The sequence below is a fragment of the Rhamphochromis sp. 'chilingali' genome (assembly GCF_963969265.1).
Source record: "Rhamphochromis sp. 'chilingali' genome assembly, chromosome: 1".
In the NCBI taxonomy this organism is placed as follows: Eukaryota; Metazoa; Chordata; class Actinopteri; order Cichliformes; family Cichlidae; genus Rhamphochromis; species Rhamphochromis sp. 'chilingali'.
In genome coordinates this window covers 70,867,997-70,895,109 of record NC_137929.1, presented here as the reverse complement: position 1 = coordinate 70,895,109, position 27,113 = coordinate 70,867,997, and the positions used below count along the sequence as shown (strand labels likewise).

General features: G+C 45.6%; 1 protein-coding gene across 1 annotated transcript; it reads left to right on the top strand.

Annotated features, from left to right (window-relative positions):
- Positions 1 to 12: 12 nt before the first annotated feature.
- Positions 13 to 26,533, top strand: LOC308396061 (retinal guanylyl cyclase 2-like). Its single transcript, XM_080881121.1, has 25 exons — positions 13 to 146; positions 221 to 333; positions 6,378 to 6,624; positions 7,183 to 7,413; positions 11,488 to 11,643; positions 11,724 to 11,866; positions 12,059 to 12,214; positions 12,315 to 12,464; positions 13,334 to 13,553; positions 13,723 to 13,798; positions 16,600 to 16,684; positions 18,358 to 18,474; positions 18,542 to 18,625; positions 18,777 to 18,953; positions 19,319 to 19,472; positions 19,661 to 19,804; positions 19,876 to 20,024; positions 20,119 to 20,282; positions 21,226 to 21,349; positions 21,420 to 21,488; positions 21,600 to 21,774; positions 24,256 to 24,354; positions 24,489 to 24,574; positions 25,105 to 25,190; positions 25,274 to 26,533. Exons 2-25 carry the CDS (start codon positions 310 to 312, stop codon positions 25,359 to 25,361), a joined length of 3,204 nt encoding a protein of 1,067 aa, XP_080737247.1. The 5' UTR covers positions 13 to 146; positions 221 to 309; the 3' UTR covers positions 25,362 to 26,533.
- Positions 26,534 to 27,113: the final 580 nt, after the last annotated feature.

Sequence of the window (27,113 nt, the reverse complement as noted above, 5' to 3'; positions counted from 1 at the left end):
CACCTCCGGGTCCCAGAGCAGTATAAAGACCTGTCCCAGGATATTCCAGGATGGTAGCTGAGACTAATCTGGGTCTATTCCAGGCTGCAGTCCAGCAGGGAGCTGAGCAGATGGACTTGATCCAGGCCGGGATTAGCAGATCGGAGGTACCATCATCGGTACCTGATCCAGCTCACCTGTCTGATCGCATGATTCACCTCCCCTGCTGCTCCTTACACAGGAAGACGCCCTCTTACCACAGGCTGTGACACTACAGCGAGGTGCTGACATCATCAGCAGGAAGTGAAGACGTGACAACAACACAGGTGGATGCAAAGTTCCTCTCTCTCCACTGTAAGTGAATGTAGCTCGACCATGATTCTCTCTCTCCACTGTGAGTGGATGTAACTCGACCATGATTCTCTCTCTCTCCACTGTAAGTGGATGTAGCTCGACCATGATTCTCTCTCTCCACTGTGAGTGGATGTAACTCGACCATGATTCTCTCTCTCTCCACTGTAAGTGGATGTAGCTCGACCATTATTCTCTCTCTCCACTGTGAGTGGATGTAACTCGACCATGATTCTCTCTCTCTCCACTGTAAGTGGATGTAGCTCGACCATGATTCTCTCTCTCCACTGTGAGTGGATGTAGCTCGACCATGATTCTCTCTCTCTCCACTGTAAGTGAATGTAGCTCGACCATGATTCTCTCTCTCTCCACTGTAAGTGAATGTAGCTCGACCATGATTCTCTCTCTCCACTGTAAGTGAATGTAGCTCGACCATGATTCTCTCTCTCTCCACTGTAAGTGAATGTAGCTCGACCACGATTCTCTCTCTCTCCACTGTAAGTGGATGTAGCTCGACCATTATTCTCTCTCTCTCCACTGTAAGTGAATGTAGCTTGACCATGATTCTCTCTCCTCTCTCTCTCTCTCCACTGTAAGTGGATGTAGCTCGACCATGATTCTCTCTCTCTCCACTGTAAGTGGATGTAGATCGACCATGAATCTCTCTCTCTCTCTCTCTCTCTCCACTGTAAGTGGATGTAACTCGACCATGATTCTCTCTCTCTCTCTCCACTGTAAGTGAATGTAGCTCGACCATGATTCTCTCTCTCTCCACTGTAAGTGGATGTAGATCGACCATGAATCTCTCTCTCTCCACTGTAAGTGGATGTAGATCGACCATGAATCTCTCTCTCTCTCTCTCACTCCACTGTAAGTGGATGTAACTCGACCATGAGTCTCTCTCTCTCTCTCTCTCTCCACTGTAAGTGAATGTAGCTCGACCATGATTCTCTCTCCTCTCTCTCTCTCCACTGTAAGTGGATGTAGCTCGACCATGATTCTCTCTCTCTCCACTGTAAGTGGATGTAGCTCGACCATGATTCTCTCTCTCTCCACTGTAAGTGGATGTAGCTCGACCATGATTCTCTCTCCTCTCTCTCTCTCTCTCCACTGTAAGTGGATGTAGCTCGACCATTATTCTCTCTCTCTCCACTGTAAGTGGATGTAGATCGACCATGAATCTCTCTCTCTCTCTCTCACTCCACTGTAAGTGGATGTAACTCGACCATGAGTCTCTCTCTCTCTCTCTCTCTCCACTGTAAGTGAATGTAGCTCGACCATGATTCTCTCTCTCTCTCTCCACTGTAAGTGGATGTAGCTCGACCATTATTCTCTCTCGCTCCACTGTAAGTGGATGTAGCTCGACCATGATTCTCTCTCTCTCTCTCTCTCCACTGTAAGTGGATGTAGCTCGACCATGATTCTCTCTCTCTCCACTGTAAGTGGATGTAGCTCGACCATTATTCTCTCTCTCTCCACTGTAAGTGGATGTAGCTCGACCATGAATCTCTCTCTCTCTCTCTCTCTCTCCACTGTAAGTGGATGTAGCTCGACCATGATTCTCTCTCTCTCCACTGTAAGTGGATGTAGCTCGACCATGATTCTCTCTCTCTCCACTGTAAGTGGATGTAGCTCGACCATGATTCTCTCTCTCTCCACTGTAAGTGGATGTAGCTCGACCATGATTCTCTCTTTCTCCACTGTAAGTGGATGTAGCTCGACCATGATTCTCTCTCTCTCCACTGTAAGTGGATGTAGCTCGACCATGAATCTCTCTCTCTCTCTCTCTCTCTCTCCACTGTAAGTGAATGTAGCTTGACCATGATTCTCTCTCCTCTCTCTCTCTCTCCACTGTAAGTGAATGTAGCTTGACCATGATTCTCTCTCCTCTCTCTCTCTCTCCACTGTAAGTGAATGTAGCTTGACCATGATTCTCTCTCCTCTCTCTCTCTCTCCACTGTAAGTGAATGTAGCTTGACCATGATTCTCTCTCCTCTCTCTCTCTCTCCACTGTAAGTGGATGTAGATCGACCATGAATCTCTCTCTCTCTCTCTCTCTCTCTCTCTCTCTCTCTCTCTCCACTGTAAGTGGATGTAGCTCGACCATTATTCTCTCTCTCTCCACTGTAAGTGGATGTAACTCGACCATGATTCTCTCTCTCTCTCTCTCTCCACTGTAAGTGAATGTAGCTCGACCATGATTCTCTCTCTCTCCACTGTAAGTGGATGTAGCTCGACCATGATTCTCTCTCTCTCTCCACTGTAAGTGGATGTAGCTCGACCATGATTCTCTCTCTCTCCACTGTAAGTGGATGTAGCTCGACCATGATTCTCTCTCTCTCCACTGTAAGTGGATGTAGCTCGACCATGAATCTCTCTCTCTCTCCACTGTAAGTGGATGTAGATCGACCATGAATCTCTCTCTCTCTCTCTCTCTCTCTCTCTCTCTCCACTGTAAGTGGATGTAGCTCGACCATGATTCTCTCTCTCTCCACTGTAAGTGGATGTAGCTCGACCATGATTCTCTCTCTCTCCACTGTAAGTGGATGTAGCTCGACCATGAATCTCTCTCTCTCCACTGTAAGTGGATGTAGATCAACCATGAATATCTCTCTCTCTCTCTCTCTCTCTCTCTCTCTCCACTGTAAGTGGATGTAGCTCGACCATGATTCTCTCTCTCTCTCTCTCTCTCTCTCTCTCCACTGTAAGTGGATGTAGCTCGACCATGATTCTCTCTCTCTCCACTGTAAGTGGATGTAGATCGACCATGAATCTCTCTCTCTCTCTCTCTCTCTCTCTCTCTCTCCACTGTAAGTGAATGTAGCTCGACCATGATTCTCTCTCTCTCCACTGTAAGTGGATGTAGCTCGACCATGATTCTCTCTCTCTCCACTGTAAGTGGATGTAGATCGACCATGAATCTCTCTCTCTCTCTCTCTCTCTCTCCACTGTAAGTGGATGTAGCTCGACCATGATTCTCTCTCTCTCTCTCTCTCCACTGTAAGTGGATGTAGCTCGACCATGATTCTCTCCACTGTAAGTGGATGTAACTCGACGTTGACGCTCTCCCTTCCTGGTCTCTGGTCCTCCCTCGTTCACCCTGACATCATCTGCTTGGTTTGCTGGTTTCAGGACTTTCGGTGTAAAGTTTTCCTTTGGACAGATGAAGCTCTGAGACAAAGGTAAATAGATCATTGATCGCTCGATTGATTGTTCTGATATTTGAGCTTCTGATGCTCAGACAGTCTTAGACTCTGTGTGTGCAGACAGGTTGTGTTTTGTCCTCTCTGATTTCCGATCCGTTGGTGCTCTCTCCCTGTTAAAAAGGAGTTCTTCCTTCCCACCTTCGATTGCCCCTCTAATATTGTAGGCTCTTTGACTGCTGCTGTAAACCCGAGCTGTATACATAAAGTTAAATTTTACCTGAATATAGGAAGCACGGGACCTGAGTGATTTAAGTAAATCTGTTAATGAGCTTGATCTTCTTTAAAACCAGCCAATCAGAGAGCTGCAGATCAAGTCTTGACCTCTCAGGTGTGTGTGTGTTTCCATGGTTACCATGATTGGATTAAAGGTGTCAGCGGATGCCCTCTGTGGGTTCAACCTGAGCATGTGTGGTCATAGTTACATACTCTGCTCTATCTCTCCTGATGCCATGACTGAGGCAACACATTTGCACACACCATCATCGGTTATTGCACAACATGCATGTCTCTGGACAGCCTCTGGTGGCAGCCAGACAAACCAGTGAAAGCCTCCACCTGCTCTTCAGTTGCTGTACCTAAGGGTCCAAACTTTAGGATTTATGTTCTCTGAGGAGAACCAGTCACAAATGAGCTACAGCTAAGGGTCCTGTTTCAGAAAGCCGGTTCACTGAGGCTCAAGTCCTGAAGGGGGTCATGGTTCATAGTGGTCCTACACAAGCGGTCCTAGTCCCTTAGGAGGTTGAAGGTTTCCAGTGCCTGGTGGTTTGAGTGTTCAGCTTCAAGTCATCACAGTCTCTAATGTGGACTCAGACCTACCTTCAGATTAATTATCCCCAGAGGGAATCATCTCTGTGACATCACCTGGAGACTCATCACAAACCCCACAGAGTCACAGCTGCAGGAGGTCAGAGGAAATGTGGTCGTTTCAGAGGTTTTGACAGTCAGCTTTCAAACGCTGATACAAGCAAGCATCCTACGTGTGGTTAACTGCATCTCATTCATAGTTACTGTGGAGATGACACTTAAGTCATGTGATGTCAAACAGAAGGTCTTCTTCTGAGGGTTTATTGAAGTATTCTCACCTTAAAACAGAGCGTGGTCCTCTGTGAAGGGGCCAGCAGGTCCCTGTGACCTTATCACCTTGGAGCTTCTACATTGTCATTTTTTAACGAAGCACTACGTAGGCCTCTAAATTCTTAATCTGTTATTCACTTTAATACCTAACAGGAGCAGATGTTAAAGGGTAAGATGTTACATCATTCAGGTGGCAGGCTGGTCGTATAAACTTACAGATCATGTGATTCTGGCTACCCACAGTCCACAGTGACGCAGTGGTTAGCACTGTTGCCTCACAGCAAGTCCTGAGTTTGATTCCACTTTGAATTTGACTACATGTTCTTCTGCTGTCCATGTAACTGTGACATGTGACTGCATTGCGTCCAGAGGAAGCCAAACCCCGTAAAAGCATCAGTGTACATAAGCAATGCTGGTCTACAAAATCTATTTAAAACAATAGCTTGCTCTTCTGTTTTGACTGGTAAATGTGTGTAAATGTGTTTTCAGTGTTACAAACAAGTGATTCATACAGATTTCTGATGCTTGTCTCCTCTGAGTTGTATGTCCAGCATTATTAAGTCTTATTACAGACTGCCAGAGCCAGTCCAGTGTTCCACAACCAGTGGATTCAGCCTTCCTCCTGAATCCGAGGGTCGACTACAAATCTCTTTTCCAGAACACTGGCACACACTTTCCCAGGAAAGCTGTTGAGTGTGATCCCTCTGTAGTTGGAGCACACCCTCTAGACCCCCTGCTTAAACAGGGCAACCACCATCTGGTCTGCCAATGTAGAGGCAATGCAACACTGCAGAAACGTAACCTTCAGCACCTTCTCAGTCCCCCAGCAGGACAATAGAGTTCCTTATTGGAGAGTTACTGAGCGTTATTACCCCCACCCAGTGACTCTAAGAAGGCTGGATGGGGTGCTGGAGAACTCTGTAGGGTCATTTGGCTCATACACACAAACAAAAATTAGGACTCATTCCACGACCACAAGGCGCAGGGAACCACCGGGGGAAACTCCAACAGCAAAGGCAGCCAACCGTGGCGATACATGTAGTACCACTCTGTCCGTGCCCTCACATCGAGGGCAACTCCAGAGGGGAACAGAGTCCAGGTCATCTATAGGAAACTGGTTGAGAACCAGAGCTATGCACTGAGGTCATCACATCTTAACCTCATGCACCAGCTCAGGCGCCTTTCCCACCAGAAAGGCGACATTCCATGTGCCACAAGCCAGTTTTGGAAGCTGAAAATCGGAGCGCCAGTACATCAGACTGTCTGGGGTGGCTGTAGCTCAGGTGGTAGAGCGAAAGCTTGGTGGTTCGATCCCTGGCTTCCTCAGTCTGCAAGCCAAATATCCTTGGTCAAGATCCCAAATTGCTCTCCGATGCATCCATCGGAGTATGAATGTGTGTGAATGTTACTTAGAAAGCACTTGGAAAAATGTGCTTGTGCGAATGGGTGAATGTACAAGTTGTGTACAGCGCCTGAAGTGCTCAGAAAGAGTAGAGATGCGCTATATAAGAACCAATACATTCACCATTTACCATCTAAGCACCCAACCCTACAGCCCCTCGTGTGGGTGGTAAGCCCACAGTCTTAAGCCCTGTCTTTAAAATGAACTGACATTGCAGGTTAAGTAATTCATTACGTGGAGGTTTCAGGTTCCTTGTTAACAGACAGTAGTTTGACAAACCTGAATCAGTTTTTTTTGTTTCATCTTTGTTCAGACGAGTTTGTGTTCTTGTTGACTTTCTAAAAATCTGTCTGAATCTCTGGCAGGTTGTCAGGATGCAGCTTCGATGGTTGCTAGGGGCGTGTCTGTGGTTGCTATGCATTGAAGAGGTTCGGACAACAACCTTCAAGATCGCCTTGGTCGGTCCGTGGTCATGTGACCCGTTGTTTTCCCGGGCGATGCCGACAGCAGCGGTCACGCTGGCGTTGTCCAGGTTACGGACTGACACCAGTATGAGCAGAGGGTACTGGTATGATGTCAAAGTGCTGGACGAGGACTGCTCTGCCTCCAAAGGTCTGTTATCCAATCAGCCAATAGGACCTTAAAATAAAGTTCAGTAAAATATTTAGAAAGAGATTACCAGTTACAGTTATGGTTAGTTACACTAGAACAAAGTGCTACAGGGTTAACCAATCACACAATGATGAGTTAGCAGCCAATTATTAGACCCCCTGTTAAAAGGGTTTTTTTCTTTCCCACTGTTGCCAAAGTGCTTGCTCATAGGGGGTCATGTGATTGTTGGGTTGTTCTCTGTATCTGTTATTGTGCGATCTACTGTACAATATAAAGCGCCTTGAGGTGACTGTTGTTGTGATTTGGAGCTTTATAAATAAAATTGAATTGAATGAACAATCAGAACACATTTAATAAAACCTTTAATTTGAAAAGTCTGCTTGTTAGTCACATATTAGACCACCTCCAAAGGATCATTAGACATTTAATCAGTCTTATCAACACACGCTTATTTGAAGTGTGTTTATCAGCTTACAGACTGGAGTAAGTGAACAATTTTTTATTTTCCTTATTTTTATTTGTGTGATATTTATTTGACCTTTGACCTTTTTATTTTAGCTCTGACCAACTTTGGGGACTTTGAAGGTTATGGCTATGCCTACATTGGACCCTTTAATCCCGCCCTCTGTCACTCTGCCTCCCTAATGACTGAGCATTGGGAGGCTGGACTCGCCTCTCCCGGTTGTCTAGATGCTGACTGGCCAAACCTGCCGCCACTGACTCCTCCCACCAGAGTCCTGTTCACCGTGCTCAGATTTTTCGGCTGGGCGCATGTCAGCATCATCACAGGTGAGGGTTTGACATCACAGTCAGAGTGGTGGGGTGGTTCTCACCATAATCTCTTCATTCAAACTTGTGTTACTTTAATTTAGTCTGAGCCGGTTATTTGATCTGAGCTTCACCATTTTAGACTGTTACACTCATATATTAGGCCCCCTTTGTTTGATTTTGGTGGTTTGACTTTTACTGCCCATCGGACTATAACTGCAGTGGTTCATTGGGACATCACAGAAGTGGAGGTGTTTTCTGTGAGGGCTTTAACTTAACCATTGTTACTTATGAGCTTCTGAATGGAGATAGAAGTGAGAGCTAGACCCAGTTTAACAGTATTGACATGTTCACCAGGACTCTTTCACCAAGGAAACTTCTTGCTGACATGAAATCCTCTCTGCCAAAGTAAAGTACAGAGATAGACAGAGACAGCTGGAGGTTCAACAGATCCACTGACCTTCTGATCCTCCAAGTCTGATTTCACCATTCTGAAGGAAAAAGGAGACATGGACCGAGCCCTTCTCTTTATGGACCCATCCAGGAGGACCTCAATTGTCCTGGTTGTCTGATTCCAACTTATTAAGGACAGCTTCTTAAAAGCTCAGATGATCTCCACGATCTTTGGTTCTTCATCATTTCAAACCAACCATCAACTAAATGATCCACACGAAACCTTGATGTCAGGGGGCACTCATTCGATTAATGTCCAGACGGCTGTGATCATCTCGTCTTCTCTGTGAGAGTAAAAAACAGAGCAGTGTCAGGTCAAGTGGCTTTATTGTCATTGCAACCATGTGCAGTATGAAACGAGACAGTGTTCCTCACACTGTTCCTCTCACTGTTCCTCACAGCGTTCCTCACACTGTTCCTCACACTGTTTCTCTCACTGTTCCTCTCACTGTTCCTCTCACTGTTCCTCACACTGTTCCTCACACTGTTCCTCTCACTGTTCCTCACACTGTTCCTCTCACTGTTCCTCTCACTGTTCCTCACACTGTTCCTCACACTGTTTCTCTCACTGTTCCTCACACTGTTCCTCTCACTGTTCCTCACACTGTTCCTCACACTGTTTCTCTCACTGTTCCTCTCACTGTTCCTCACACTGTTCCTCTCACTGTTCCTCACACTGTTCCTCACACTGTTCCTCACACTGTTCCTCACACTGTTCCTCTCACTGTTCCTCACACTGTTCCTCACAGCGTTCCTCACAGCGTTCCTCACACTGTTCCTCACACTGTTCCTCTCACTGTTCCTCACAGCGTTCCTCACAGCGTTCCTCACACTGTTCCTCACACTGTTCCTCTCACTGTTCCTCACAGCGTTCCTCTCACTGTTCCTCACACTGTTCCTCACACTGTTCCTCACAGCGTTCCTCTCACTGTTCCTCACACTGTTCCTCACACTGTTCCTCTCACTGTTCCTCACACTGTTCCTCTCACTGTTCCTCTCACTGTTCCTCACACTGTTCCTCACAGCGTTCCTCACACTGTTCCTCACACTGTTCCTCTCACTGTTCCTCACACTGTTCCTCTCACTGTTCCTCACACTGTTCCTCTCACTGTTCCTCTCACTGTTCCTCACACTGTTCCTCACACTGTTCCTCACACTGTTTCTCTCACTGTTCCTCTCACTGTTCCTCACACTGTTCCTCACACTGTTTCTCTCACTGTTCCTCTCACTGTTCCTCTCACTGTTCCTCACACTGTTCCTCTCACTGTTCCTCTCACTGTTCCTCACACTGTTCCTCACAGCGTTCCTCACACTGTTCCTCACACTGTTCCTCACACTGTTTCTCTCACTGTTCCTCACACTGTTCCTCTCACTGTTCCTCACACTGTTCCTCACAGCGTTCCTCACACTGTTTCTCTCACTGTTCCTCTCACTGTTCCTCACACTGTTCCTCACACTGTTCCTCACACTGTTCCTCACAGCGTTCCTCACACTGTTTCTCTCACTGTTTCTCACTGTTCCTCACACTGTTCCTCACACTGTTCCTCACACTGTTCCTCACACTGTTCCTCACAGTGTTCCTCTCACTGTTCCTCACAGTGTTCCTCACACTGTTCCTCACACTGTTCCTCTCACTGTTCCTCACAGCGTTCCTCACACTGTTCCTCTCACTGTTCCTCAGACTGTACCTCACACTGTTCTTCTCACACTGTTCCTCTCACTGTTCCACACACTGTTCCTCACAGCGTTCCTCACACTGTTTCTCTCACTGTTCCTCACAGCGTTCCTCACACTGTTTCTCTCACTGTTCCTCACACTGTTCCTCTCACTGTTCCTCTCACTGTTCCACACACTGTTTCTCTCACTGTTCCTCACACTGTTCCTCACACTGTTCTTCTCACACTGTTCCTCTCACTGTTCCACACACTGTTCCTCTCACTGTTCCTCACACTGTTCCTCTCACTGTTCCTCTCACTGTTCCTCACACTGTTCCTCTCACACTGTTCCTCTCACTGTTCCTCACACTGTTCCTCACACTGTTCCTCACACTGTTCCTCTCACTGTTCCTCACACTGTTCCTCTCACACTGTTCCTCACACTGTTCCTCTCACTGTTCCTCACACTGTTCCTCTCACACTGTTCCTCACACTGTTCCTCTCACACTGTTCCTCTCACTGTTCCTCTCACTGTTCCTCACACTGTTCCTCACACTGTTCCTCACACTGTTCCTCTCACACTGTTCCTCACACTGTTCCTCTCACTGTTCCACACACTGTTCCTCTCACTGTTCCTCTCACTGTTCCTCAGACTGTTCCTCTCACTGTTCCTCTCACTGTTCCTCTCACTGTTCCTCACACTCTTCTTCTCACTGTTCCTCTCACTGTTCCTCACACTGTTCCTCTCACTGTTCTTCTCACACGGTTCCTCACACTGTTCTTCTCACACTGTTCCTCTCACTGTTCCTCTCACTGTTCCTCACACTGTTCCTCTCACTGTTCCTCTCACTGTTCCTCACACTGTTCCTCTCACTGTTCCTCACACTGTTCCTCTCACTGTTCTTCTCACTGCTCCTCACACTGTTCCTGACACTGTTCCTCACACTGTTCCTCACACTGTTCTTCTCACTGTTCCTCACACTGTTCCTCTCACTGTTCCTCACACTGTTCCTCACACTGTTCTTCTCACACTGTTCCTCTCAGTGTTCCTCTCACTGTTCCTCACACTGTTCTTCTCACACTGTTCCTCTCAGTGTTCCTCTCACTGTTCCTCACACTGTTCCTCTCACTGTTCCTCTCACTGTTCCTCACACTGTTCCTCTCACTGTTCCTCACACTGTTCCTCACACTGTTCTTCTCACACTGTTCCTCTCAGTGTTCCTCTCACTGTTCCTCACACTGTTCCTCTCACTGTTCCTCTCACTGTTCCTCTCACACTGTTCCTCTCACTGTTCCTCTCACTGTTCCTCACACTGTTCCTCACACTGTTCCTCTCACACTGTTCCTCTCACTGTTCCTCACATTGTTCCTCACACTGTTCCTCTCACACTGTTCCTCACACTGTTCCTCACACACTGTTCCTCACACTGTTCCTCTCACTGTTCCTCTCACTGTTCCTCTCACTGTTCCTCACACTGTTCTTCTCACACTGTTCCTCTCAGTGTTCCTCTCACTGTTCCTCACACTGTTCCTCTCACTGTTCCTCTCACTGTTCCTCACACTGTTCCTCTCACTGTTCCTCACACTGTTCTTCTCACACTGTTCCTCTCACTGTTCCTCACACTGTTCCTCTCACTGTTCCTCTCACTGTTCCTCACACTGTTCCTCTCACACTGTTCCTCTCACACTGTTCCTCTCACTGTTCCTCACACTGTTCCTCACACTGTTCCTCTCACTGTTCCTCACACTGTTCCTCTCACACTGTTCCTCACACTGTTCCTCACACTGTTCCTCTCACACTGTTCCTCACACTGTTCCTCTCACTGTTCCTTTTGTGAACCTGCACGAGGTCTGGCTGACAGCTTTTACCCAGCATTTGCGTAAACATATGCATCACCCCGGCAGTTTGTTTAAATTGTGATCATCTTTGTTGTCTTAATTGTTTATCAGTGTTTCCTTTCTCCATCTCTTCTCCTCTGTTGTGTAGCTGCCACCGACCTTTGGGAGAGCACCGGACAGGAAGTGGCCTCTGCGCTCCGGGCTATGGGTTTGCCGATTGGGCCGGTGGTTACCATGGAACCAGGCAGCAAAGGCGGGGCTCGGGAGGCGCTGAACGAAATCAGAGAAGCCGACAAGGTCAAAGGTCAGAGCTAAGAGGTGATCGTTAAGCTGCATCCCTGAACTGAACACATCAGATCAGAGAACTTTTTATTTCACCTTCAGTGGTCATCATGTGCATGAGCTCTGTCCTGATTGGTGGAGAGGATCAGAGGGAGGTACTGCTGGCCGCCCTGGAGATGGGGATGGTTTCCAATGGTTACGTGTTCATTCCCTACGACGCCCTGCTGTACGCGATGCCCTATCAGGTAACGACCAACAAGTTCTCAAGGAGGTTTTATTCCATTTTCTCCGATCCTCAAAAAGAAAACTGAGTCAAGCAAACTTTTCTTATTTACCACCCATACACCACCCCACTGTGTTTACATATTAACTGATGACATGTTTAACTAAAGGCTGAGTTCTGATTGGTTCCCTCCCTCTCTGTTTTATCCAATCAGCACACAGTCTTCAACCAGCTGACCAATAGCATGCAGCTACGTCACGCCTATAGTGCCGTCCTGACTGTTACCATGGCATCCGACCAGAGTTTCTATGAAGCTTTCCGCGAGGCTCAAATGAGCCGAGAGATTCACTCGGCTGTCTCCGCCACAGAGGTAAACAAACGAACAACAACATAAATAACGTGTAAACAATGTGTACGTCCCCAGTAAACGAGAGAATCTAATGTGACAAAGTGTTGTCCTGTGTCTGCAGGTGTCTCCTTTGTTTGGGACTATTTTCAACATGGTCTACTTCGTGGCAAAGGCAGTGGAAGAGCGCCGTCAGGCGGGGAGTGGACACTGGGTGACGGGCAATCAGCTCATGAAATCAGATGGAGGCTTTGATTTTCAGGGTTTCAATCAGGTCACACAGATTTCAGCACTCGCTAGCTGAGTAACTGATGGAGTTGCTGCTTTCAGTATCAAAGCTGAGATAAAAGACGTTCTCCTCGTTTCCTTCAACAAACTGCTCCAGATCAGATAGACTCGTGACACTCAGAGGGAGAGAGGCAAAAACTACAACAAGGCACACTTCACGGTTTTTAAAACTATGACCTAAAACTCAAGTTTTGTTTTGTGGCAGTGAAGAGTTACTCGTGACTGAACCTTCTAGTGTCAGATGACTCTGATCTGGGAACAGTTCGTTCTGATTAAGTTAGACAGACTAATTGAGTCTCTGTGTCCACAAACGCAAGAGTTTTAATAATTGTTTTTCATCACTTAATACAACATAATCACATCTATCCCGTCGTTAAGTGTTTGCATGAAGTTCTCTAAGGAGCTTGGAAAGATTTTCAGTGCACACTGAGAAGAATAGAAACCTCAACACTGAAGTTTACCGGAAACCGACACACATGGACCAGAACCTTTGACTCTGAAGTTCTCCAGAGGCAAAGAGGTAAAGAACTAATCATTTGACCCCGATGACCCAGGGTGAGAGCTAAAACCTGCAGGACCCCGGACCTCGAGGCCTGGAGTTTGAGAGGATCAATAATGGGTCAACAACCCTCTTAAGGGACACTCCCACAGACGCTTTTCTTTCCAAGCTCCTTAGACCATGATGACCTGGATGACTAAGAAACGTCACAGACATTTAGAATAAAGTTAATAAATTAATAATTTCTGAACCACAGAATTTGATTTGATCTTTTTTGTTTTGCATCATCATCATTTTCATCATGTCCTCACCTTAAACTCAATGGTACAATCAGCTCCTGTCTTCTTCCCTTTCAGGTGTTGTATGGAGGTACTGAGGGGCGTGGCCTGCAGGCCAGCTACGTAGTGTTGGACAGCGATGGCGACCGCCTCGTCCCAACACACTCACTCTCTCCGACGCACACCGACGGGACGACCGGAGGTCTGAGACCGCTGAGCCGTTCCTTTGTCTTCCCGGGAGGAAAACCCCCCTCAGCCAGCTTCTGTTGGTTTAATCCAGATGAGGCCTGCAGTGGAGGTGTGTTTACTGACCCACAGAGAGGGTGGGAGCTTTGTGCTTCAGTTCAAATGAGGTCTTAATTACACCTGTAGTTTCTGTATGTGTCGTGATTTAGTGTTCATGTTGACAAAAGGTTGCTGTCTGGCGTGGCTATAAATGTGGAAGTTAACCTCTCCACTCCCTGCAGGTATGGGCGCTGTAACTGTGCTCTTCCTCTTCCTGTTGTTCTGCACTCTGCTTGGAGGCCTTTTCTTTTGGAACAGGTTAACACACAGGCTTAATCTCACACACTCCTCTCTAACGTACCTGGTGCTTATTCTGCTTTCAGTCTGGTTCTCGGTCATCATGGTCATGGTAGTCTAAGAAGCTTGGAAAGAAAAGCGTCTCGACTTCTTTAAGTTTCGTGAAGACATTTCATAGGCAAAGCTTCTTGAGCTCTAACACCAAATGGTGGAATGACCGAGGCTTTAAGCCCTAGTGGGAGTTGTCCCTGGAGAGGGTCGTTGACCCATTATTCATCATGTGATCACATGAGCCGATGTATTAGTGATGTGTCAGTCGTGAACGAAACGGCTCTTAGAGCCGACTCTTTGAAGTGAACGACGCGAGCCGGCTCCTCATTGGGAGCCATGTTTTTTTTTCTTTCTCTCATCCTCTCTCTCGCACTTTTTCCCGCTTCACTCTGCACGCGAGCCTTGTGCTTTGCTGGGCAGAGGGGGGAGGGGCGGTAGTTACACTCAGTAGCAGTGTTGCCAACTCCTCAGTAAGGAAAATCGCTATTGGCTGTCCTAAAAGTCGCTATAAGTCGCTAAATGACATCATCGCCTAATTTGCATAATTGGTCATGCTAATCTAATTGTAACCTACGTTGTTGGAGAGAGAAATAACATCGTGGAAGAGACATAAAGTGAGTAAAATACGTCCTAAATGCATTTAGAATTTACTTTTGAACTACAAATTTAATTTATTTTAGCAGTTATTGTTTTTTTTAATGTCACAATTCCAACCCTGCTCCTTCACCCGGGCTTGGAGCGGCAAAAGTGACCCGAAATAGGCGCTCTGGTGGAGTTACTTTGTGTGTGTGTGTTTATAAGTAGTTTTAAACCTCGTGATTCACAAAACAACATAAGAGTAAAAGAAGAACTGACTGCGTTACAGTCAGTGCGGGAGCAGCGGCTTCGCTCGTGCGCGATTCATTTGCAGTTGTGACGCATAGGTGTGAACATCTTCTGCCCTGATAGCAGCTGGGGGAGGACTATCCTCCGCCCGTGAGCGCTTTGGAACGGGTGAGGGCCCCACAGCAGCCCCGCTGCTTGTTGAGAGTTGGCAACACTGCTCAGTAGCACAGGAACAGAGCGGGAGGGAGAGAGAGAGCCAGGGACAACAACGTCACATCAGAAAGGTATAGTAATCATCCACAACTATTTTCAGTTGCAGATGATAAAGGATTCAGAAAGTTTACTCATGCGGGCCCATATGACAGAGAATGTGCATCTTCTTTTTGTTTTCATATTATAAGTTATATTTAATTGTGTTGTGGTTTGAAGTGTTTAATGTTGTTTCGCTTTTAAAAGGGAAAAGCTGAAAATTTAAATAGTTAAAAGTTGAAATGTAAATAGTTGATTTTTGTATTATATGATTTATTTATTACATTTTATGTGGAGTGAATAAATAAAAGTATATTTACGGTGGCCCCTACAGACAAAACACGTACAAAACACAACAGAAGTGCTCCAGGATGCTAGGGGGCAGTGTTGAGCTTTTGTTACCTCGTGGCTACACAAGCCAGCAAGTACCAACGACCGGATCTGGTGTGTGGTAGTAACAGGTAAATGAACATTTGTTTAAATTATTTGAATATATATGAGTGCCTGTGTATAAATACACAAACAATACACACATGGTTTCAATTGTGTAATTTAAGTGATCTAGTAGCTCTGCTTTGAAGTTCAGTTCATGCTAGAAATGTGTTTTGGAGTTTGTACGTGTTTTGTCTCTAGGGACCACCGCATATATTTATATATAAACATATATAAATAAAACCACATTTTTTTTACATTAGTAATTTCTTTTGTGCATAATTTTATATTATTGTTAATAATAAATTAATTAAAGCAACAAAACAACCTGAAGAGCCGGTTCAGAGCCAAAAGAGCCGGCTCTCTAAAAAGAGCCGGAAATCCCATCATTACGAGGTATGAGACAGAGTCAGGGTCATTTTTAGCAGACGTAGCCAACCTTTACATGGAGGAAGTAGAAAGTATGACTCTTGGCAGCACCTCGCCACTGGTGCAGACACGTGTATGCCACCTAACAGTTTGCTGTTTCTGGACTGTGCCGTGCACATTGAGGAGAATCGAAATCTCAACATTAAAGTTGACTGTAATAGAGAGAAGATGGATGATTTGAAAGAGGAGTGAAAGAAGCCATCTATGTCCACTGTGAATGACCATCTTTGAACAGAGGGTGGGGCTTATCACACCAACTGCCATCTGTAATCCAGTCTCTGATGCTTCCCAGGCGCCTTAAGGTCTCACAATGGGTTCACCCAAAACCTCTGCTTATAATGACTCACACCCACCTTGGCTCATGTAATGAGGCCATGATCAAGAGTGGGCCAGTGACCCTTTTAAGAGGCCACTCCCACTAGGGCTTGACTACCTGGGACTCTCCACTATATAGTCTTAGAGCTAAGGAAGGTTTCTCAGACAGAGCCTCTTTAAGAAACTTGAAGAAGTCCAGTAGTTTTTCTTTCCAAGCTTCTTGGATTTCTGCTGCTTAGTTAAAACAAACAAACACACAAACAAACAAAAAAGCCATAACCACCCTGAACTCACTGACGACATAGTTCTACCCCCCAGTCCAAGGACTTCCCTCCATACACAATCGACCATCACCACTGTGTAACACTTAATTTATGTGCAATGACCCACACTGTAAATATATAACACTACTTATGTTTTCATGATATGTGCATATTTTATATTGTTTGAATTGGGGCTGTTCATATGTATATAGTGCTGCAGAACTGTGCACCTTTCTTTTCTCACGTGTCTCTGGACAGGAGTACTAAGGGAGCAGTGACAGCAACCAAAATGATCCTTACTCTGGACGACATCGTCTTCATCGATACTCAAGTCAGCAGGAAGGTCAGAGAATGTTTACTGGTGGTAACTACTGTTCAATCTGGTACCATTGCTGGTACTGGTGCATCTGTAGTTCTGTAGAAAACTGGGAGCAGCGGGAGTACTAACAGCGAGGCATGTTTGACTAATGAGCTAATCGATGAGCTGATCAATGGGCTGATCAATAAGTTGATCAGTAGGGCTGGGCCATATTATACCGTTCACGGTAATACCGGTATAATGTTAGGCAACGATAGGAAAATGAAATATCGCGATAGAATATGAGTAAAACGCGCATGCGCAGTGCCTTTGTTTTCATACGCACATGGCCGATTGTTGAGTGAAACAGATGAACCAGAATTGGTTTGTAAAAATGGTGCAACTTCCGTGATGTGGAACTGGTTTGGTGTTTGTCCGTCAGATACACAACAAAGCACATTTTTTTGCAGAACATGCAAGCGGCCGTCGTTATTGTCGTATTTGTCGGACTAAGATGCTCTTAAATCTGGGAGTAATCTGGGTCCTAAACTCCGTATGCTTCAGGTCAAACAACACTGCAGCATCACTTAGAGTTAAAAACTGTCTAAATTCTTTCATCTTTAATAAAACGATCAGCATTGCTGCTTTACCAGGTGTAACTATAAAGTTTAACTTCCAGGCATCCATGAAAACAAAAGTTATTACATTTAACGGAGTTAGAAGTTAGCAGGAAGCTAGCGGAAGTTAGCTCGCTAGTTTCGCTAGTTACCTAAGCATGATATTGCATGTTCTGACGGAGAGATTTCTGAAAAAAATCAAAGGTACAGCTCTGCTATCACTTCCAACATAAATGAAGACAGGAAACTAAACAGCAGTGACGTTTGTAGGGTTACTGAAGTTGGGCTAGCTGGTATATAATGATGTGCTACGTGATCGCTAGCGACACAGCTATGTTAGCATAACATAAACAGTGAAGCTGGAGGACGAACGCTAACACTTTTCCACTTATAAAAGTTAACGTGAAGGTTCTTCATGGTTAGAGACAAATGCAATCGCATGGCAGGATACTGTAAACGGACCAAACTTCAGTCAGGAGAACAACTGAGATAATCCATCCACAATACGAGGTTAGTCATTAATATACTGCAACAACATGGGAATAGATCAGCTGCCAGAGAATTCAACATTAATGAATCAATGGTACAGAAGTGGAGGAAGCAAGAAGAATGAGTTTAATAAAGTTTGATTTATCTGACTGCTTTGTTTCGCTTAATGTGCCTTATAATCCCGTGCACCTTATGGTCCGAAAAATGCATACTGCACACTGCAGTTTAATGTTGCAAAGCACCTCTTTTTAACTTCAGTGGATATTATACATGGTTATGCTCAGGATATGTCAGCCCATTTCTACTGGAAATGCCTTTTGGTTAAACTTTCAGCAAGGAATTTGCATTTGCACTGTTACAGTTTTATAAAGCTTTAATGTACATAAAAACCAGCTTCTTGTTTAAGTGAAAATAAATGGAAGGTTGTCTTTTTGCGCTAGTAATGTTGTGGAGTTGTATTTTGTCTCGCATCAATTATATCGTCGGTTATATCGTTATCACAAATTTTCAAATATATATCGTGATAAATATTTTTGGCCATATCGCCCTGCTCTATTGATCAGTGAGCTGATCAGTGAGCTACCTTTGGTCAGATTGTTGTTGTTTCCATAGAAACTCAACGATGAGTCCATCATGAAGAGTCTTTTGGAAATGAAAACTCCATTGCGATCGCTCGCTCGAAGTTATATCCTCACAACACCGGAGAGCTCCAACATCGGGATACTGGAGGTATTACCTGCACCTGTGTGAGCCTACCTGTCCTGTCACATTCCCTGATTGGCTGTGCTGTTTTCAGGGTGACTGGGTTTGGCTGAAGAAGTTCAGTACTGGAAAAACACCAACAGAAGCCAATCAAACCACCCAGAATATGTTCAGCCAGGTATGATGAGCAGAAAATCTACAATAGAAAACAACAGACACAGATTCTATTTGTTTCTGTGTTTTCTGTTCTGTTGTATGGCGCTACCATCTGTACGTGAAACAGATTAACAGTATTGCAGTATTAAGAGTATTTTCTGCCTGGTGTTCAGTTGCGGGAGATGCGACACGAGAACCTAAACCTGTGCCTGGGTCTGTTTGTGGACTCGGGGATCTTCGCCCTGGTGGTGGAACACTGCCCCCGAGGAAGTCTGGCAGACCTGCTGGCTGACGGCAACGTGAGGCTGGACTGGATGTTTAAATCCTCACTGCTCATGGACCTCATCAAGGTACTGCCGAACCCCCTGTCCCTGGTGTTCACTTATATTTGCTGTGAATAGTGGTGGTCGGGGGATGAAACGAAAGAAGTGAGTTCATTAGATAATCACTGTTTGTACAATGCTGCTACTTATACAACAACTGGTGCTGTGAGCATTACTCACACTAGTACTCTCTTATTATTAATAGTGCCATGATAAAACACTGCTGTCCTAATGAAGGATCTATGAACTAGTCTGATAAAGCTCAGGTTTCACGACTCGACTTCTAAGTCAATTAATTATGCAGCTCTATTCGACTTTATCTATGATCTCTTTAAAGACTGTTTCATTTCTGATCAGACCGATCAGGTTACTGATATTTGTGTTTGTTTCAGGGCATGAAGTACCTTCATCTGCGAGGTTTGACTCATGGCCGTCTGAAGTCAACAAACTGTTTAGTTGATGGTCGCTTTGTTCTGAAAATAACAGATTATGGACTTCCTATGATCCTGACATCCCAGGGGATCAGCATTCCTGAGGATCCACACGGTAGAAACATGAGCATGTTCAGATGTTTGAAGTTTATCTCAGACGCTGTATCTCTGCTTACACGTGTGTTTATGTCAGAGGGCATATTAAGACTCTCCATCCTAACCCTAACATTAACCCTAATCATGAACAAAACACAAACCTGTTCCAATAAAAACTGCAGCTGTGTTTCTCTTCCCGTCTCTCAGACATGCTGTGGACAGCTCCGGAGCTTTTGAGGAATCCAGTCTCAGGAGGTTCGTTTGCTGGAGATGTCTTCAGCTTCTCCATCATCATACAGGAAGTGATCTCCCGCACACTGCCATATGCCATGATGGACATGCCGGCTCATGGTGAGGGAGGATGTCTGATCAGCTGTGTCTCTTATAAACCGCCTGTCTCTTACCACATGTCTGTCTCCCAGAGATCGTGGAGCGTCTGAAGCAGCCTCCTCCTCTCTGCAGGCCGATCGTTTCGGTCGATGAAGCTCCTACCGAGTGTCTCACGCTGATGAATGAATGTTGGAATGAAGACCCGAGTAAGAGGCCGAGCTTTGATGACATTTTCAAACAGGTGAGCCGAGTCTCACTGCTGCCACCTGCTGCCTTCTACAGGCTCGGGGTTATTTTCTGATTTCATCTCGACTCCTTCGACAATCTGTTTGCAGTTTCGAGATATCAGCAGAGGCAGGAGGGCCAACATCATCGACTCCATGCTGCGGATGTTGGAGCAGTACAGCTCAAACCTGGAGGATCTGATCCGAGAACGAACGGATGAATTGGAGATTGAGAGAACCAAGACAGATAAGCTGGTGGGGCAGCTCCTGCCAAAGTAAGACTAAAACAGTAAATTACTAGTAATAATTAGCAGTAATGTGAACTGGAGGTGGGGTCAGAGTCTCTGATGGGTGGGTGGATAAGAGTCCTTGAGAATAGAACTGTGTCGTTGGGCCTCGTTAATGAAGTTCGCTGCAGACAGGAATGAAGGGTCCTCATGATGCAGACTTTGGTCCTGATGGGACGCCGACTCCCGAGAGAGGAGTGGCCATGCTGGGAGGGTTTAGCCTGGCTCGGGGTTGTGGAGTTGCACAGGTGCTAATGAGAGGGCATGCTGCAGCCAATCACTCCTCAGGTTATGAATGATGAGCTGCATTGTGCATTTGGAGGAATGCCCCAACATGATCTTTGGTGAGTTTAACTTGTTGCTGTATCACAGGAAGTTCGTCCTCTGTTGTGCTCTTTTGATTTGAGCCTATTTAGCTCTCTGAGGACCTGTGAGATGATAGCTGCTGGCAGGCTGAAAGGTAGCCCTGTCATAATGGAATCAGACAGGATCATTGATATGGTTGGTGCCAAGGTTTTCAACTCCACTGGGGGCAGATTCTGACACCAGGTCACCAGATAGTGACTCTTTCAACTGTAGTTGGATTCATCCCCATTCAGCCAAAACATAGCAGGTTGAGCATGGTAATCAGGTTCCAGTCTCCTGGACTGTCAGCACTGGTTATCTTCCAGGCTGTTTCGCTGTCAGGCAGCAAGTCTATGATCCCCCTGCAAGAGGAGTACATTTAGGCAGGAGGATTTGTTCTTTAGCAGACCAGGATGATGATGGCGTTAAAAGTGGAGCTAAACTGGAATCCATTATTGGTTCCTGCGGAGTCCTGGGTTTGAAGGATGAACTGGAGAGCCATGTTAAACTTCTGGCCTCTAGTTTGGCTGTTTGCTGCATGGTTACACTAAGCAATGAAAACTTTGCGAGTTCCCATTTGTTCCAGGTCTGTGGCTCAAGCTCTGAAGAAAGGGAAGCCAGTGGAACCTGAACATTATTCGGACTGCACCCTTTACTTCAGCGACATTGTTGGATTTACAACTATTTCTGCTCTGAGCGAGCCCATCGAGGTACAAACTGTTTGAACTTGTTTTTGTGCATTTCATTTTTCAGTGTTTCACTAAACCCGTGTGTGTGTAGGTGGTCGACCTGCTGAATGACCTCTACACCATGTTTGATGCCATCATTGCTCTCCATGATGTGTACAAGGTAACACACTTCCATTTAAAACACGTGTCTGACCTAAACAGTAAAGATTTCTCTTAATTTCTGGATTATCTGAACAAAGACACATGAAATTTGGTTCTGGTTTTGTTATAGGTGGAAACTATTGGAGATGCCTACATGGTGGCTTCAGGTGTTCCCAACAGGAATGGGAATCGACACGCAGCTGAAGTGGCCAACATGTCTCTGGACATCCTGCACTCGATAGGAAACTTTAAGATCAAACACATGCCCGAGATTAAAGTCAAAATCCGCATCGGACTGCACTCAGGTACACCTGTCGACCGTTATCTGCTCATTCAGTACCAGGACGTCAGGAGAGGGTTCATTTATCAGTGTAACTACTATACTATCAACTTTCCTCATCTGAAGAATCCAGAGTATGTTCAATGTGTCTCAGGTGTAAGTCACTCTTACTGTGGACACGTGTGGATGAGATTAGTGAAGCTCGACGTCTGTGGGCAACTGCTGAAAGATTTAGAAATGTCAGGAGTAGTGAGTAGAAGTGTCTGTTGACAGAACTGTTTTGGGAGACCTCAGGGCTGGCTCAAGGTCCTGCCTCATCAGCAGCTGGTGCTCAGACCACAAGGATGGGAATGATATTTGAACCAGTCAGACTGGATTACAGTACCAGTTTTGGACAAAACAGTTTAATGGTTTTTCTTTTTAGGTTCTTGCTGAAGGCATCAACTAATAATGAACACATGTTGAATTATGTAGTAAATCAAAAAGTGTGAAATAACTCAAAACACGTTGTTTGTTTTATATTTTAGATTCTTCGTAATATCCAGACTTTGCTTTGATTACTGTGTAACCTGGACGTGTGTCCCTCTATCCTAATGAAGGGATCCACCCTACTGGCCCCAAGTGTAATATTTACAATGTTCGGGTCTCGGGCCTCCCAGTGAGAATCACCACAAGGCTACTCCGAGGCGCACTCACTGAGCCTCTAGGTTCTGAAAGGAGATTGGCAGCAGCAGACTAAATGGAAGCACATAAGGCCTCCAGCCCACACAACACTACTGATGGGAATTCTGAGTCTTTTTAGAGAACCGGCTCTTTCGGCTTGGCTCACTAAAAAGAGGAAAACCATGACTGACCTTCAGTTGTTAAAGTAATGATGGACTGTTGTTTCTCTTACTTTACTAATATGAATGGTAAAGGTTGTCAAATATGTCTGTCAGCTGTGTACCAACCTGATTTCTGCACAACACAACTGATGGTCCCAACCCCATTAAGAATGCAAGAACCATTCTTAATTAGGGGGCGACCGTGGTGCTGGGGGTTGGGATGTGCATCTGTAACCGGAAGGTTGCCAGTTCAATCCCCGGGCTCTCTGTCCTGGTTGTTGTGTGAGGGGCCGATGGCGCGATATGGCAGCCTCGCTGCTGTCAGTCTGTCCCAGGGCAGCTGTGGCTACACCTGTAGCTTCCTCCACCAGTGTGTGAATGTGAGATTGTAAAGCACTTTGGGTGCCTTGAAAAGCGCTATATAAATGCAATCCATTATTATTATTATTAGAACCAATGAACCCTGACAGGCTCACCTGTGAGGTGAAACCATTTCAGGTGACTACATCATGAAGCTCATGGAGCAGGATAAGGGTTTGCAGCGCTGTCAACAAAGCAAAGGGCAGCTACTTACAGGAATCTAAACTATAAAACATATTCAGTGTTGTTTTGCTGTACCCTCAATCATCCAGGTGAGTAAATCCAAAAGAGTTGATTCTGTTCATCTGAACGTTCTCAGTGAGAGAAACGTTTCATCATCATCAGGTGACTTCTTCAGTCTCAGCTGACTGCAGGTTTCCGACCTTATAAACATGCATTTGCATAATGACTGAAACCAGCCCACTGAAGGAACACTGGGCTGGGAGGTCAGTTCCTTCATCATTAATATTCACGTTGTCATGTGGGCTGCTCCTGCCGGGAGCAGTGGAGGAGCTGCTCCAACCGGAGATAGCAGATGAGGGGCGCAAGGGTCCACACCGACTGGAGAAAGAGGAGCTGCTCCAGGAAGGGCTGTTCCAGCCGGGAGTGGTGGAGGAGCCTCATAAGCCAGAGGTGGATGAGGGGCGAGAGGGGCTGTGCCTGCTGGAGGCAGAGGCGCCGCACGGGGAGCTGTGCCAGCCGGGTGGCTCCCCAGCCTCAGTCGGGCGATGGGGGTATTTGGCGGGGCGTGGCCTGCGGTGCTGTGCAGGGAAGGTGGACACACCTGCACGGCATCGGCAATCTTGCCCCGCCAACTTAAAAATGGGACTGGTTCCTGACTGGGGTCTGTTGGTGATGTGCATTGAGGAATAAACATATACAGAACACAACTGGGTCATGGCCCATTGTTCATTCATGCTGGTTTCAGTTACTGTGCAGATGTACTGTTTATAAGGTTGGAGAAAGCTGAGACTGAAGAAGTGACAAAGCATTTCTCCCACTGAAAACTACATCCTGCATCCAGCTGAACATAATCAACTTTCCCGGCATATTTAAAGTTGTTAATCAATTTTTTCTTTGCTACATAATTCCATATGTCGTGCTTCATATATATGAGGTCTTGAGTTTGTATCAAAAGTAGTAAAAATAAAGAAAAACCACTAAATGAGAAGGCGTGTCCAAACCTTTGACTGGTAGTGTATTTGTGTTCCCAGCTAGTTTGAATGTAACCCTACATCTCTGATTAAAGTATGGTAATAATGGTTCCTGAGGTTGTCAGTGGTGTTAGTGCCAGGTAAAGGTCTGGCCCTTCCTGTCTTCAGGTCCCGTGGTAGCAGGTGTGGTTGGACTCAAGATGCCCAGGTACTGTCTCTTTGGAGACACGGTGACCACGGCCTCACTCATGGAGTCCTCTGGGCTACGTAAGTAAAATCTTTGATCAATGGTTGGATCACTGAGAGACCACCCTGAAGTCTCTCCTGTCTGTATTTAAATTATGTCAGAATCACTAGCTTCCTCCTGAGTTGCGGTGTGACGATGTGTTTGTGGTCTGCAGCTTACAGGATCCACATCAGTCTGAGTACGGTCAAAGTCCTGACCAGTCTGAAAGTGGGATACCACATAGACACCCGGAAGGCACAGGTATGCCAATCTAAACAGACCTGAAGCAAATCCAAATATAATTGCATGACGCAGTAGCTGTGGATGCTGTTAGAAAACACGCAAAATGGTGATAAAGGCAGCACGCTGGCTCGGGTATTAGCACTGTTGCTTCACATAAAGAAGGTCTTGAGTTCGATCCCACCCCCTGCCAGGGCCTTTCTGTGTACTGGGTACTGTGGCTTCCCACAGTCCAAAGACATGCAATTAGTGAGGTTATGTTAATTGGAGAATCTAAACTGGTCATAGGTGTGACCACGAAGCTTAGCCTTGAATCAGGCTGGCGACCTGTCCGGGGTGTACCCTGCCCCACCCCTGCGACCCTGATGAGGATGAAAGAGAATGGATGGTTTACAAAACCTTATCTCAGAGGTCAGGTTATTACCCTCAGGTTTACTGTAGTCCAGTCTGACAGGTTCAGAGTCTGGTCCAGATCCCACCCTGTCCACAGTTAGTCAGCCTGATGCCAGTCCGTGGTGGGACTCGTTGATGTTTGGATGCTTGTGTTGCAGGTTAAGGGCACAGAGGACACGTACTGGCTGATGGGTCGAGAAGATTTTAATAAACCTCTTCCTGTTCCTCCAGACCTCGCCGGAGGGTAAGAACACACAGCGGTCATTATCGATTACCAATAAAGTAATCCTTAAACTGAAACTCGCTCTCCACCTGTCTCTCTGTCAGGGCCAGCAACCATGGAATCAGCCTGGATGAGATTCCAGTCGACAGACGACAAAAGTTTCTGGACCGACAGAACAAGATGAAGAAGTGACAACACACACACAGTGTCATCAGCTGATGAGACCCTCTCAAAGACATCTGAACCCTGGAGATCTTCAGCCTCCCGAAGGCTGTAAAGTCTGAGTGCACAAACCAATCATCATCATGGGCGCTAATTTCTACTTCCTGATTTAACTGGAAGTCCTCTTTGATTGGTCACTGACATCGCTTCTGTCTGACTAGTGGAATTTGTCCCTCACACTGTCTGATGTTTTACAGTTGTATAGAAACTGACTGTTACCATGGTGACTGTGATGTGTTAGTGACCTTGAAATAGAATCAGGGTTGTTCATGTCCAATGAATGCTGGGTAAATGACTGTTAAAGAGTGGATGCGTGACAGATGTTGTGTTGATCAATAATCGGTTCTGCGCACTGACGCTGGCTGCATGCTGTCGCTGTTCCTGATGCTTCTTTAAAATGTAAATGTTCCATTAAACTCTGAGGTAGACTCAGTGCTTAAATATGGATTTTCCTGGATGCTCCTGAAGGCACCGTCTTCCTCAATAAGTCAATCAAACGTGCAGTTCAGGTCTATTTTCTTCACTACCAGCTGAGTTTCACATAATAATCTGTAAAGATAACACACAAACACCCATTGTTGTGTAAGTAATAATACTTTTTTAAAAACAAATGAAAAAAATCCTAAAAAGAGTGAAAAAACAAACAAAAGTGGAAACAATTTAGTTCAACTATTGTCTGAATTAGACAGAGGGCGGCTGCTGAGATGCTGTCTGCTGACAGGTGAGGGCTGAAACGAGCCACTGACTCCTTTTAAACCTCCCTCTCAGTCTCAGTTTATTCCCTTTCCAATTTTCATTCGTCTCATGTTTTGTGCATTTTGAATTAATTTCCTTGTGCTTCCTCTTCTTAAATCCTATTTTTAAGCTTTTCACCTTCTAAATTCAAAAATGGATATTCTCTGGATTATTCCAGTTTTACGTTAATTTAATTAAAGTTGGTTTAAAAGTATTAAATTTTTTTGATATAACCCTTAACCCTCTCTTCTCCTCAGAGTGAATGCTAAACATAAGCAGCTGTACTCCAGTTAACCTGGGTTTCGATAATCGATTTTAGCTTGAATAAAGTGATATCGATTCATTAGATCCTGAATCAGTTTTTAAATATAAATGTATTTTGCCAGAAATGCCAGAATCTCAGGTTAAAGCTCACAAAACTAGATCCCAGATCTGAACGAATGAAATATTCTTATTAAATACTTAGTTAGATTGTTGATAGTTGATATTTAGTTGAATGTCCTGACAACAAAATCACACAAACATTTTCAATGGAAATCAAGCTTAGCAACCCATGGAGGTCTGGATTTGGAGTCACACTCAAAATGAAAGTGGAAAAACACAGGCCGATCCAACTTTGATGCAATGTTCTTAAAACAAGTCCAAATGAGGCTCAGCAGTGTGTGTGTGGCCTCCCTACAACACCTGGGCATGCTCCTGATGAGGTGGCAGATGTTCTCCTGAGGGATCTCCTCCCAGACCTGCACTAAAGCATCTGCCAACTCCTGGACAGTCTGTGGTGCAACACACCTAAATGATGTCCCAGATGTGCTCAACGAGTGGGCCAGTCCATATCATCAACACCTTCGTCTGGCAGGAACTGCTGACACGCTCCAGCCACATGAGGTCTAACATTAGCTGTGTCCCAAGTCAGGGGCCTCATTCTCCAGAGGCATTTGAAGGCCGATCACGTCACAGCCAGGCGATGAAGGCTGCTCCAAATGCGGC